The 15,300-nt window shown below is 38.8% G+C and overlaps 1 protein-coding gene across 1 annotated transcript in view; it reads right to left on the bottom strand.

Moving 5' to 3' along the window:
* GFRAL (GDNF family receptor alpha like) overlaps window positions 1-15,300 on the bottom strand; it is a 28,168-nt gene that overhangs the window by 8,855 nt on the left and 4,013 nt on the right. Inside the window, exons 2-7 of the mRNA XM_070738905.1 lie at window positions 13,884-14,024; window positions 12,851-13,000; window positions 10,968-11,381; window positions 6,391-6,441; window positions 4,343-4,673; window positions 1,652-1,902 (exon numbers count right to left, since the gene is read on the bottom strand). Of these exons, the coding sequence (XP_070595006.1) occupies window positions 1,652-1,902; window positions 4,343-4,673; window positions 6,391-6,441; window positions 10,968-11,381; window positions 12,851-13,000; window positions 13,884-14,024 (1,338 nt within the window). The remainder of the gene's footprint in view (window positions 1-1,651; window positions 1,903-4,342; window positions 4,674-6,390; window positions 6,442-10,967; window positions 11,382-12,850; window positions 13,001-13,883; window positions 14,025-15,300) is intronic.

Here is a 15,300-nt window from a genome sequence, read left to right as displayed (position 1 = left end):
ATCTGCTTAATGGGCATCATGTCATTTCAGTGAAATTTGTTTTTAAAATAAATTGGATCACGTTTTGTTTTTACATTTTGAAGGGTTAGCTGCTCAAAAATCAAATGAGACCCTTCACCCAAGTATACATTTGAACTGCTTCTCTACACAGAGGCACTTTTAAAGGTGCCTTTAAACATGGATGGGGAGGGCATCTTTGTCCTGAGGGATATTCCCCCAGATGTTGTGTTTGAGGGTTGATATAGCTGTAGGCAACAGAGCTGAAACAACTGTAGAGTAGAACTAGAGTCAAAAATGAAGGTGACCACTAACTCACTTCCGTGCCCATTCATTCTATTTCTCTATCTATCATCGTCTGTAAGGAAGACCCTCTCAGGAAGCCACTGAATAATTACTCCAAATTAAAAGCAACAATGTACTGAGCAACAGTAGAGTAGTACATTTCTGTTGCTTTCTTTGGGAAATGCTTCCCACTACCTGGTGTAACAAAGAGCTTGCTATTTTTTGGGAGTCTCCCATCCATGGACTAACCTGGCCCTGCTTGGTCTCCAAGCTTAGCAGTGGAAGTGATGTGCCGGTGCCTGGAGGCTGTTGGGGCCTGGATGGGTGTCAACAAACTCAAACTCAACCCAGACAAGACGGAGTGGCTGTGGGTCTTGCCTCCCAAGGACAATTCCATCTGTCCTTCCATTACCCTGGGGGGAGAATCATTGACGCCCTCAGAGAGGGTTCGCAACTTGGGCGTCCTCCTCGATCCACAGCTCACATTAGAGAAACATCTTTCAGCTGTGGCGAGGGGGGCGTTCGCCCAGGTTCGCCTGGTGCACCAGTTGCGACCCTATTTGGACCGGGAGTCACTGCTCACAGTCACTCATGCCCTCATCACCTCGAGGCTCGACTACTGTAATGCTCTCTACATGGGGCTACCCTTGAAAAGTGTTCGGAAACTTCAGATCGTACAGAATGCAGCTGCGAGAGCAATTATGGGCTTCTCTAAATATGCCCATGTCACACCAACACTCCGCAGTCTGCATTGGTTGCCGATCAGTTTCCGGTCACAATTCAAAGTGTTAGTTATGACCTATAAAGCCCTTCATGGCACCGGACCAGATTACCTCAGGGACCACCTTCTGCCGCACAAATCCCAGTGACCAGTTAGGTCCCACAGAGAGTGGGTCTTCTCCGGGTCCCATCAACTAAACAATGCCGCTTGGCGGGACCCAGGGGAAGAGCCTTCTCCGTGGCGGCCCCGGCCCTTTGGAACCAACTCCCCCCAGAGATTAGAATTGCCCCCACCCTCCTTGCCTTTCGTAAGCTACTTAAAACCCACCTCTACCACCAGGCATGGGGGAATTAAGATTCCTTCTCCCCCTAGGCCTTTACAATTGTATGCATGGTATGTTTGTATGTATGTTTGGTTTTTTATATTAAGAGATTTTTAATTCGCTTTTAGTATTGGATTATTATTGTATACTGTTTATGATTGCTGTTAGCCGCCCTGAGTTTTCGGAGAGGGGCGGCATATAAATCCAATAAATAATAATAATAATAATAATAATAATAATAATAATAATAATAATAATCTGAAACAGATGGTGCTACCTTCTGAGCTTAAAGTAGACAATGTTAAGGCTTGACCAGGTCGACTTACGTAAGCAAACTGTGCCATGGAGCATACGATGGAACCACTGGCACGCAGGCTGCTCAGCTTGTGATGCGGCCTCACAGGTACACTTGACTCGAAGGACAGATCCCCACAGGTCCACATAAGCTGCTCTGCAATCGACGCTCTCTGAACAAATTGGGTCAATGGCGTTCCAGGTCTTGAGGCAGGAGTTCTCTTCAAGGCAGGCTTGGCTGATGTGTCTTAAACATTTTGAGGTAAACGCCTCATATTTGCTCCTTTGGAAACACAAAGCGACGTAAGGGAAGCATAAACATAGAGATGTATAGACCCCCCATGGTTCCTTTTGATTGCAATGTGCAACAATCAAATATGGGGGGGGGATGAGAGAGGATGGAAGGAAAGCAGGCTGGAAATACTGTGTTTTACTTATGATTTCACAAATTGATTGGAGATCCCTTATTCTAAACAATGAGTTATCAATGCACTGGATAAAAATGGAATGGAAAGGATTACAGATGTCCCTGATTTAGCACCGTAATTCCGTACCAGCATTTCTGTTATTAAGCAAGATGACCGTTACATGAGTTGCACCTGATTTTATGACCTTTTTGCCAGGGTTTTTAAGATAATGACTGAAATTGTGATCCATGTGGTCCTTAAGTAAATCTGTTTTCCTGATTGGCTTGGCTCATTGGAAGCTGGTTGGAAATGGCAATTGTGTCAGTATAAGATGCTGGAACGATCATAAGTACCTTCCAATTGCCAAGCCCCCACAATGTTTGATCAGATAACTGTTGGGATGCTGCAAAGTTGTGTGATGACCGGTTGTAAATTATTTTTTTAATTGCCATTGTAACTGTTAGGACTCTGTCCATAACTGTTGGGTTGGCAATATATTGGCTGCAGGTGTTGCAGACTGCCACAAGAGGGAGATAGAGTTTATAGCTTATTTCTCCGAGTTACCCTCTGAGTTCCTCTTTGTCAAGTGACTCACTCTTAATGACTACAGTACTCACTGTTAAGTTAGCTCTGCATTTTCTCTGCAATCTCTCTGTATTGTAGTTATACTGCATATTATAGCTAAAATGTGTTTAGGCTTGATATCTTTGTTTGCTGATTATGACAAAGACAACTGGTAGGAAAGACTATGTACTTGGTAATATTTGGATTGTCATTCTGACTTATTATGTTTATTATTTATTTATTTATTTATTTATTTATTTATTTATTTTATTTTATTTATTTATTTATTTAATTATTTAATTATTTAATTATTTATTTATTTATTTATTTATTTATTTATTTATTTATTTATTTATTTATTTATTTATTTATTTATTTATTTAGTCCAATACACAATATTTATTGGCGGCTCACAGCATGTACAGAAAAACAGGAAACAATAATAACAATCCAATTATACCTTAAAAAACAATCTTAAAATTCTAATTAAAAACTATCAATATAATTCATTCAGCAGTTAAACCAAGCATTCATCGGTCGGCGGGGGGGGGAGGTCTAACCTCAGGCCTGGCGGCAAAGATGAGTTTTAAACTTTTTCGGAAGGCAAGGAGGGTGGGGGCAGTACGAATCTCTGGGGGGAGCTGATTCCAGAGGGCCGAGGCCCCCACAGAGAAGGCTCTTCCCCTAGGTCCCGCCAGCTGACATTGTTTGGTCAACGGGACCCTAAGGAGACCCACTCTATGGGACCTCACCAGTCACTGGGATTCATGTGGCAGAAGGCGGTCTCAGAGATAATCTGGTAATCTGATAATACACATTGAAGGGAATAGACATGTAGTAATATATATAAAGAAAAGGATAGAAGAAAAGATATAAAAATGGAGGAGAAGATACATGAAAGGAAGAAAAGATAAATGAGATAAAGGTGAGACAATTGGACACGGGACGGAAGGCACACTAGTGCACTTATGCACGCCCCTTACTGACCTCTTAGGAACCTGGAGAGGTCAATCGTGGATAGTGTATGACTTTAGACTGTTTATCTGAATATGTTATTTCTCAAAGTAAACTTAAGTAAACTTTAATTCATGTTAGTATATCTGTGTATGGCTGAGTAGTTATTCACAACTAATCTCAATCTAAACATTACTGTGTGTGCACAACCTTGGTAAACAAGGATTACCCTGCTTATACATTAATAGTAACTTTGAACAGTCACTAAACGAATGGTTGTAAGTTGAAGACTACCTGTTGTAAAAAGGCTGAAAGACCATTTGGAGAAGGGAGCAACATTTCTTATTAAAAGAATGCATGGGATGGAGAAAGGGCCTTCTAGACCAGTGTTTCTCAACCTTGGCAACTTGAAGATATTTGGACTTCAACTCCCAGAATTCCCCAGCCAGCGTTCACCGGCTGGGGAATTCTGGGAGTTGAAGTCCAAATATCTTCAAGTTGCCAAGGTTGGGAAACACTGGTCTAGACTGCCACTTAAAATGATATGTATATTATTCATATTGATGAACAATTGAAATTTGCTTATCTAATATGTCCTGCCAAAGGTTATATATTACAGAAGATTCAAAGGAAGACTTAAATCCCAGGGAAATAACAATGTTAGCCTTAGCTTACTCTATACCATGCAATACTTTTAAATCTTGAAAACGTAAGAAACTTTAGGTGCTGTCATCTAAATAGACTAATAGACCATTTTGTGTATTTTCATATTTAAGGAAAGCAAGCAAAAGTGCATACCAGCAAAGCTTGTTTTTCCGACACAATTGCATTACATGAACACAGCTAGGTGTCGGGACCATTTTGATGGCACACGAATGGCCATGGAGGAATTGTCTGGCTTGATGGCAGTTGTCGTCTGACTTCATGCAGTCACAAAAGGTCAGCATCTGAGCCACCTGAAAAGGCATCTCGGTATAGAAGGCATGTAGGGCTGCCCGGCATCGATTTACATCACAGGAACTTCTGTTCACTTGGCAAGCTTGGAGATATAAAGACAACTGCTTGTTGCAGACTTCATCATTCACACATTCCATGTTTGCTTGGAAGCAAGAGGGCGGCTGCTTGAACTCTAGGAAAGAGCAAAGCAAAATACAATTATAAGATCTGAATGTCAAGAATGATCTAGCACAGTGGTCTCCAATCTTGGCAACTTTAAGACTTGTGGACTTCAACTCCTAGAAATTGTTTTGCCAGGCTCTCTGGTAGGAACCTCCCGAAAATTCAAGGGTACAAATTACAGACACACACACGTTTGAAAATTCAAAACAGTGTTCTTTATCCTAAAATTCAAAATAAACTAAGCACTCTTTTTGTATTGCAAAGAGCACTCATCCCAAAACAACCGGGTAGTCTGTACAATTAACCTTAAGCAGCCATTAAGTACTTAGCTAGCAGCTGTGAAGAAACTTCACACCCCTTCTTCTTCCAACGAATTGAGACACACACACACACACACACGTTGCTCTGCTTTGTTTTCAAAGGTGTGAAAAATCAACAAAGTCCAGAAACCAGCAACACAGGATTCCTGATGAATTGCGATCAGATACTCTTTCACAACGGCCAAACCCACACACTGCTATTTATAGCAGCAGCCCTAATTACTAGAGCCCCACCCAAACACAGGTGGCCGCTCTTATCTCCTGTAATATGTCCTTACTTGGTCTCTTCTACACATAATTCTGCTCTTGCGTGGGTCCAAAACGTTTTCATCCGAATCAATGGAAGATAAGGGAGATTGACTGCCTGGGCTATGTGCCAAGCCCCCCTCTGCCGAGTCACTCCCACCTTCTTCTTTGTCCGAGGAAACTAAACTCTGAACTGACTCTGTTGGCAATAACACAGGCCTGTGACATGTTGAAGTTTCCCCTGCATCCACCTCCACATTCCCTGGGGCAGGAGCTGGGCCAGAGCCAACCACAACAGAAATGAGGAATTCTGGGAGTTTAGGTCCACAGGTCTTAAAGTTGTCAAGGTTGATCTAGCGAATCTTTGGGTCTGATCTTTAAACCATCTCTTGAAGTATTCATACCAGTGATAGGCAACTTAAGGCTCTCCCAAGACTCTTCCCCATCCTCCACCCCACCCATCTCTCAAAGCCATTCTGACTAGCAGTGCCCTATGTTGGGGTGAATTGTCTCCAAATTTGGGAAGTTCAAGACTTGGGGACTTCAATTCAGTGCTGGCTGAGAAATTCTGGGGAGGGTTAAACTCCAGAAGTCTTAAAAGTTCCCATGTTTGGAGGCCCCTGCCCTAAGTCCCTAGGTTCTATTAGCACTAGGGGCAACGTGGCATGGATATTTCATTTATACAACTTATTTATTTATTGGATTTGTATGCTGCCCCTTTTAAGATCTTTCCACAGGCATTCAATTTGCATTCGGAGAAGCCGAATACCAAAGCAGAGGCTTATGATTCAGCACAGCTGCTTCCTACAACTGACTGCTGTTAAAGCCATCAGTGTTATCAGGGTCAGTGACATGATACATAAGTTTGTCTTTCTGGAGAGTTAAGTAGGATATTACAACTGACAAATCCCATTTCTCTGTTTCTCATCTGGTGAGGACTTATCAATGCCAAAGAAGAAAGCTATGGGAGAAAGTTTTGTGTGATATGGTTAGCCTCTGGCTATATTAACACACAAAAATATTAACCATCTAAATGAGAATGGGAACTGATGCATTTTTGAGACAATGTATATATTTCCCCCCTAGGTCTGTGATGTGCAAAGCTACATAGATTTAGGCCAATTCAACCTATGAAGAAATATCGATATTGATTTATTTTACCATAGTTTGAAAGTGTTGATAACTTCCACTGTGATTTTGCTTTTATGTGATCTGCAAGAAAAGAGATACAGCGGCTCAAAATTGTTGGGTTGCATGATGCAGGATCCAAAATGATATGACAGGGAATATCGCTTCTAGTAGTCCTTGACTTATGACCAGAATTAGGACCAGAATTTCTATTGAGAGGTGATATGATTGTAAGTTGAGTTGTGCCCAGACTGATGACCATTTTTAAAATGATCATTAATTAGCAATAGCATTTAGGCTTATATATTGCTTCATGGTGCTTTTACACCCTTCTCTAAGTGGTTACAGAAACAGCATTTTGCCCTCAACAATCTGGGTCCTCATTTCAATCACCTTGGAAAGATGGAAGGCTGAGCCAACCTTGAGCTGGTGGTGAGATTTGAACTGCTGAACTACAGCTAGCAGTCAGCTAAATTAGCCTGCAGTGCTACACTCTACCCACTGCGCCACCCCAGCTCTGAATTGCTGTGAATTGTACAAATGGTGATCACAGGGCCATGGAGTGGCTACAATATCACAAGTTCAGAATTGGTCATAAGTGCGAGGACTGAACTTTTTTCAGCAGGATCGTAACTTTGAGTGGTCGGTAAATGAATGGTGATAAATCAAGGACTACCTGTACCATAGGTTCCACCAAATAAAGCTAATGAAACATATTGCAACAATTCCTTTTTTTTACACTAATGAAATGCATTGATTGTGCAAACAGCCTTTTCAGCATCGCCCCAGGATTTTTAGAACATTCTATTAGATCTCTGCTTAGCCCCTTCTTGTCTAATATTTAGATTTCTCCATAAAGATGTTTTACTTCAGTAACCGAGTTGTCAAAGCGTGGAACTCATTCCCGGACTCCATAGTGTCATCCCCAAACCCCCAACACTTTACCCTTAGATTATCTACGGTTGACCTATCCAGATTCCTAAGAGGTCAGTAAGTGCACTAGAGTGCTTTCCGTCCCCTGTCCTATTGCTCTCCTATATCTCCTATTTATTTATTTTATTATTTATTATTTGGATTTGTATGCCGCCCCTCTCCGAAAACTCGGGGCGGCTCACAACAATACCTTTCTTCTATTCCTATATCTTTTCTTCTATTCTTTCATTGATATGTTCTATTACTATATCTTCTTTCATTGATATGTTCTATTACTATATCTTCTTTTCTATTATTTCTTAAATATATTTTACTATGAGTATCTCCTCTATAACCTTCATCATGTATTTTACTATGTGTATATAGATATATACCCACTAAAACCCTCATTGTGTATTGGACTAACTAACTAACTAACTAACTAACTAACTAACTAACTAACTAACTAACTAACTAACTAAACAAACAAACAAATAAATAAACAAGCAAACAAACAAACAAACAAAGATAAAGCAAGCATTGCTACATATGGTAAGTGTGCTCTTTGGTTCAGCTTATGGTTCCTCATTCACACATTCCCAGGCTTGGAAAACTGCCACACTCGATTTCAAATCAACTGAACATTGAGGCCCAAACACTTCTTTAAAATACACAGAGATCCAGTGAATTTAAAAATGCAGCAAACTTTTACTGAGATATTTTTACTTGCACACATACTCTTCTCAGCCATACTTATCTAGCGTACTCAGCTAGGCTGCCAGGCACTAGCCACAGGGATGGAAGTCTGAGATGCAAAAACTTCTCAAAAGGCTGGGTAGGCTTTAGAACCTCTTTTTACACCCTCCAGAAGAGGTGGGGAGGGGCCCAACTGCATTGTTCTTTTGTTCCTTTAACAAACCTGGTTTCTTTCCTGCCTTTTTCTACCCTGCTTACATATCTTCGCCTATTTAGATATGGTGGTTTCGGCCTAGTCTCCCAGCATCATAACTGATATAAACTCTACCCAGGAATGAAATCCAATTTTTTTTACTACTGGTTCTATGGGCATGGCTTGGGGGTGTGGCAGGGGAAGGATACTGCAAAATCTCCATTTCTATCTGTTGTGGTTAGCTCTGGCCCAGCTCCTGCCCCAAGGACTGTGGATGTGGGGGAGACATCCACATGCTGCAGGCCTGTTTTGCTCCCAGTGGAATCTGACGATGAAGGCTCCTCTGAACAAGAAGACATGAGTGACAGGGAGGAGAAGAGTGTGGCAGACAGCTCAGAAGGAGATCAATTATCTAGCTCCTCCTTGGATTCGGAACAAGAGTTAATGATACGGCCACGCATGTGGAGAGCGATGCATAGGCAGCAACAACTGAGAGATTATTATAAAAGAAAATAAGGCCACCTGTGGTTGGGTGGGATTGTGGTACTTAGTGAGGCTGCTATAAATAGCAGCCTGTGGGTTTGGCCATTGTGGAGGATTATCTGATTGTTGTGTTTCGTGCCTGCCTTGCTGACTTTGACCTTTGTGTGCTGATTTTTCCCCGCTTTGAGACTAAACCAGAGCAAAGTGTGTTTCACTTTGTGAAAGAAGGACTGTGAATTGCCTCACAGCTGCAAGCTAAGTATCTCAGAACTAATAAGGGACTTGTACAAATTACCAGTTTGTTGGGAGAGGAGTGCTCTTTGCTATACAAAAAGAGTGCTTAGTTTATTTGGATTTTCGGTATAAAGAACATTGTTTTGAATTTTCAAATGTGTGTGTGTGTGTGTGTCTGAAATTTGTATCTGTGAATTTTCGGGAGGATTCTACCAGAGACCTCGACAGAACACTACCCCACTTTCGGGCCAGCCAGAGATGGTATTTGCCAGTTCTCCAAACTACTTAAAATTTCCGCTACCGGTTCTCCAAAACCTGTCAGAACCTGCTGGATTTCATCCCTAATTCATCCCTAATTTTGTGCATGCATCTTGAAGTTGCATGCATACCAGGTAAGGCACTGAGTTTGCACTGTGATATCATAATGCCTGTCACTCATTCTGACAAAGCAATCATATTCCATGGACAGTTTTAATACAATAGCCTATATCGCAGAGGAGTTCCTCAGAGTAATACTGAACATTGCTATTCATTTACTGGTAATTACGTTTAAATGGCCTCTTAGCTCTCAATTTCCATGGACAAAACATTGTTTGAATTAAAAGTGACAATGTTAATACAATCGCAGCTGCAAGACAGGATCTTGAGTGTATTGATTAACGCCTGTCAGACTTTCTTCCTGCATGGTCTATGCATTTGCAAATCAGATTTCTTTTTTTCTGAATTTCCCAGGAGACATTGGAATTTAACAATAATAACAAGTCTGGACAGGTGATATTTTAGTTAATTTGTATTACAACGATATGGAACTAGATACAAAAAACTCAAATAAGTGGGCATATTTGACTTATTTACAGGTAGTCTTCACCTTAAGAGGTTACAAACATCTACTTGTAAGCAAGATCCAAGTCACTTCCCTGGACATTCTTTTGATGTCCATGTGCATTTGGAAAGTAAAAAGACAAATCCATTACCAAGTATCATAGAAACATAGAAACATAGAAGACTGACAGCAGAAAAAGACCTCATGGTCCATCTAGTCTGCCCTTATACTATTTTCTGTATTTTATCTTAGGATGGATATATGTTTATCCCAGGCATGTTTAAATTCAGTTACTGTGGATTTATCAACCCCGTCTTCTGGAAGTTTGTTCCAAGGATCTACTACTCTTTCAGTAAAATAATATTTTCTCACGTTGCTTTTGATCTTTCCCCCAACTAACCTCAGATTGTGTCCCCTTGTTCTTGTGTTCACTTTCCTATTAAAAACACTTCCCTCCTGGACCTTATTTAACCCTTTAACATATTTAAATGTTTCGATCATGTCCCCCTTTTCCCTTCTGTCCTCCAGACTATACAGATTGAGTTCATTTTGTTCATTTCCAGTTTGGCAGCAGTGCTTCCTTTGACAGTTATTTTTATTACTTATGGTCTCTTTTGGAATATATTTTAACAACAGGATATAATTTTAATATTATTTTAATCAAATGATCAGGTTGCATGAGGTTTCTATCCTTTTACTTCCCAGAACCCTGCTTGATAGCCCTGTGCTGTGCTGTAATATTTTATTGCCCAAACTTGTTTTTCTAATAGTGGATAATAATAATAAATAATAATAATTTATTAGATATGTATGCCGTCCCTCTCCGAAGACTCAAATCCATTTCTTTTAATATGTCACAAAGTCACAAAGAAATGTGGCTGTTTTCACCATGAATTAAAGCTTTAGCCATGATTTCTCCTTGCCCTACCAGCTATGAAATGATTACCACAGATTCTGAATAAGCTGTGAAAATTTGGAGAGTATTGAAATCAGTAGCTGTGGAAAGCTGAAGGCAATTTAACCATCAATTGCCTTCAGGTTGAGCCTTCCTGACTCTCAGGCCATTTGTCTTCATTCATCTTAAATTGATGGTATAACCACAAGAAATGTAATACTGTGCCATGCAAAATAATAAAGGGACAGTGAAAATAATAAAGGGACAGTGAAACTGAGTATTGTGCAGGGAGTAGAGAAAAGACAATGCAAGAGAGAGATTCAAGGATGAAACTTATTTATAAGGGGCTATTTTTTAAAACATAAAGCATTTACCTGGATGGTGGCTTTGAGTTTCCTCAACTGCATAAGTTTGCTTCCCAATAGCAGAATCTTGATATTTCTGGGTAGACTGCAAGCATGTATTATTAAATATATTTTTCCATATTTTAACGCATCTTTTATGCACAGGCTGTGAACATGTGCAACTGCCCATCACTGTTTTTTTGAGCAACTTCCATGCGGCAAAGCATTGCTCTACCACCATTTCTAGGCTGCATTTTGCTACCTCTGCTCTGCACACTCTCTGGAATGTCTTGTATTGTGTAAAACAGGTGTGGTCCCTTCGACAGAGTTCCTTGGCAACTGAGCAGTCATTTCCAAGTGGGTTTGAATGGACCATTTCTGAAGGTTTTACCTGATCTGGAGGGCTGAATTGAATATCTGTGCTGGAGGAAGACTCTACGTTTCCTGTGAAGAGACAGAGTTCATTTCACGTTCTTTTCATTTTCATTTAATTAAATCTCAATACACTTTATAGTGGGATTACTCCTCCTTGATGCAACAATTAACAATTTTGTCTTCCAGATGGTTTAACTTTAATGTGCATAGTCTTTAAAGCAGTTTTTTTTACAGGCTCACACAGACCAAGAATAATAATTTTAAACAAAAGTATAATTTGATGAATGGCAGAGAAGTGACATGCTCTGAATGCCAAGCCATTATTTGGTATCATTTAGGAAGGATAATTAGCTCTACAGTCTAGCAACTGTTTTGAAAGTCTCTGGGGTCATTTCCATCCAAGTACTGTCATGGCCACATAAGGCTCTTGAGACCTCAGGATGAGTGTAGCTCAACTTTAATTGATTTATTTTCTTTGTTATCTGTACCTACCAAAAGAAAATATGTCTGACTGTTAGGGATGATGTCGGATCTGTCCTGACTCAGTGGTTTAGAAAGAAAGAGCTTTCAACTGCATTTGCAGTGAAAGGAATAACTTTACTAAAGCCAAGTGGTTACAAGATAAGGAAAAAAAACCCAGATCTGAGGTTTGAGCACAAAAGCTGCCTAGTTACTTTCCCCTTTCCCATGTCCTCCCTACCCAGTTATTTCCAGGTTTCCAATTAGATTTAAACAAATGGTTTTGGACCCAAAGTTTTGGTGGTCTCAATGATGATCTGCTGTTTGGGGTCATTTGCAATTACAGAAGTAAGAATATGCATCTGATAGGCTTCAACCTGCACACTGTTCTTTAAAAAAATATTTTTATTGAATTTTTTAAAAGGATAAACAAAGACATACAACATTGAACACTCAAGGAGCTGCCATTGCTCCGCTTATCTTAGAAGTCTTACTACTACAAAAAAGAAAAACCTAACTATAATCAGATCAATAGAAAAATAACATACATTCTTATTAAATATTTATTAAATTTAACTCTTTATGTTAATTTAATTACTTTGTCTATAAAATGCTTATTCAAAAAATATAATATAGTAAATAACATATCTAAGTTTATTCTATTATAAACATTTTTAAACTATTAAACTCTAACTTATAAAATTTCAAAACTATGTGTTCAAAGAAATTCTAAACTGTTGTTACTTTAACTTTTGTTGTTATTTTTAAAATCCCACCATTCATATAATTTGTTCCATATTTTGTAATATTCTGTTTCTCCTTGATTATTCATACTGTTCTAAGTAGCAACTTAGAAATGACTTTGTTCAAAATATTCATTTTTTAATGAATGATGAATGTGATCAATTTTTTTTGAGGGGGTAGAATCTACAGTCCAGTGCAAGTGCTTACAAGAACCATGGAGTTTCTAATTAGGTGTTGGTTGATTTAATCCTATGATTGCTTGAACTGATGAGCTCCTTAAAGTGAGAATTTCTTTTTCTTAGCATAAAACCATTATACAAAAAGCCAACAGTTACCTTCATCACGGGAACATTTTTCCCCCAACCACATTCTGATGCTGCAGTTATCTTTTATGCAGATGCAGTCTTTAAATTCTGGGAACTGATCAACTAAAAACTGAATGATTTTATTACAGTTGGTTGAATCTTTTATTGCACAGCTGTTGCCTAGATTTTGGAAATACAATGTTGTTAATTTTAAAAAAACCCAAAATGAAACATCTGCACTTCATTTTTCTAAGAAAAACCTGTGACACAATCAAGACTCAACATTTTACTTCTACCATTTCCAAGATTCTTTTACTTTTTAAAATCTTGGATGAAAATCAATGGGGTATGGGTGAGTGTGCCCTGTCAATAAAAATCATTTCATGACATGAACTACTCCTTTGAAAGTTGTTGAAACTATTACCTGCGACAGTTTTTGTCAAATTTCAGGGCAAAAGTCAGGACAAAAGTCTGTAAAAGTCCTCCAACCAACAGAAGGGTGGGGTTTTTTAGTGGTTGCTCAGAGACATAGAGGTCCCAGTTCAGAAGCACATTGGATGGTGTTCAACATTTAATTAGCAAAATAACAAGACTTCAGTCTACTCTTCAGCTGGTTAGGAGTTGTGTTAGATGGTATGCCTTTCTTTTACAGGTACCATGAGGCTTGGTCATAAAATTGACTCAGCTGCTCATCTAAAATGCCAGAGATATAATCTTGCCAAAATTTGACTTTTCCTCATTGTTTCCTTTATTATGGAAAGTGGGAGTATTGGTAATACAAAAGATACTTTTGGGTGGAAAAGTTTTTCCTTCAATTTTTGATCTAAATATAATACACGTTGAGGGAATCACTAATGATTGGTTCAAATTTTTTTGTTCATTTTTAAAAAACCAAATACCTGGGATATTGTTATACCAATAATTTGAAATAGAGGATTTTTTTTGCTCTTGGGATTTGTTAAGAGCAGTATTAACTAGTTCTTTTTTTCTTTTAATGGATGTAAAATATGTTTACAGCAGTGGTGTGAAATATTTCTGCAATATATGGCTTTATACAAGTTACCTGAAATGTAACAAACTTCTTCAAGTAAATTCCAGACACTTTCGCATCCATTTCCTGCAGCCACACATTTCTCTTTCAATTGTTGACACTTTGACATCTGTGCCTGGTAGGTACATGCGTTCAGAGAATACAGAACCAGCACTGCAAATCAGGCAATATAAATTTATTAAAATGTAGTTCATTTGCACGTATTCAGTATGTAAGCTGTGTATTCTGATTTATTCATTTATTTATCAATCAAATGTACATGACTCTGGGGTAACTTTAAAAAAATATATGAATAAGAAAACAAATCTTGTAAAAGGCACACGATAACATCAAATTAAAAAATATCAGAGGTTCCCAATATAATATAAAACAGAGATATAATATGTCGGGTCCACTGACCTCCTGGATCCAATGACTTTCCCAAATGAATTGTTTATAATTCTTACCATCCTTAATGGTAATACCCTTATGGTAACATACCGTAAATAGGGACATGTTGACTGGAAATGAGAAGACTGGCAGTTAAATTGATATGCACAGGATGCAATAGATGAAAGGGAGAATATCACATCTGTCGGTTGTCTGTTTATCTCTCCCCCTCTCCTTCCTTCCTTCCTTCCTTCCTTCCTTCCTTCCTTCCTTCTTTCCTCCCTCCCTCCCTCCCTCCTTTCTTTCTTTTCATCTATCTGTCTCTTATCTCTATCTCTTTCATCTCTATCTATTTCTATCTCCATCTCTATCTCTAGCTCATCCATATTCTCTGTTGCAGATATCCCCATGGATTGGAGATGAAATGTTTATTATTGTCTTAAAGATATTGAACTCACTCCCACATTTAGCAACTTGTTTTCTAACTTGCTTTTGATTTTAGTTAAGTTGTCTCTTGTGCTTGGTTTTTGCATTTCCTGGGTTGATGTTGTCCTGGTGGATTATTATCAAGGATACTGATAGGAATCAATTTAAATATAAAAAAGCCTAGGAAAAATATAATTATGGGAAATTTTCCTAGGACACACTTTCATTTACAACTCAGTACTATGCATATCTGATCTGAAGAAAACCCATTTTCAAAGAGATTCCTGAGTAACAATGCAGATTTGCCCATTTGCAAATCATTAAGTAAGGACTATCATCTACCTTTGATGAAGCTGCAGAAGTGAACTATCTGCATTTGGAACTAACTGCCCCCTTCGGTTTGGGGTCATGGTTAGAGGTACAGTAGAAGGAAATGCAAGAAGTTCATTTTTGAACAGCTGAATTGCATACATGGATTATATATTGACATTTCCTATTGTTGCTGGTGTCGCAAATGTGATTTTCTAAGTGAATCTTGGTCCAAGTTACAGAACAAAATTATATGATAAGATATCCAATTTGTTTAATCTGGATATATTTTGCTAATATGTGTTTGGTATGTTTTTGTTAAGCA

The sequence above is a fragment of the Erythrolamprus reginae genome, chromosome 1, assembly GCF_031021105.1.
Source record: "Erythrolamprus reginae isolate rEryReg1 chromosome 1, rEryReg1.hap1, whole genome shotgun sequence".
Taxonomy (NCBI): domain Eukaryota; kingdom Metazoa; phylum Chordata; class Lepidosauria; order Squamata; family Dipsadidae; genus Erythrolamprus; species Erythrolamprus reginae.
This window is presented reverse-complemented; position numbering and strand designations above follow the sequence as displayed.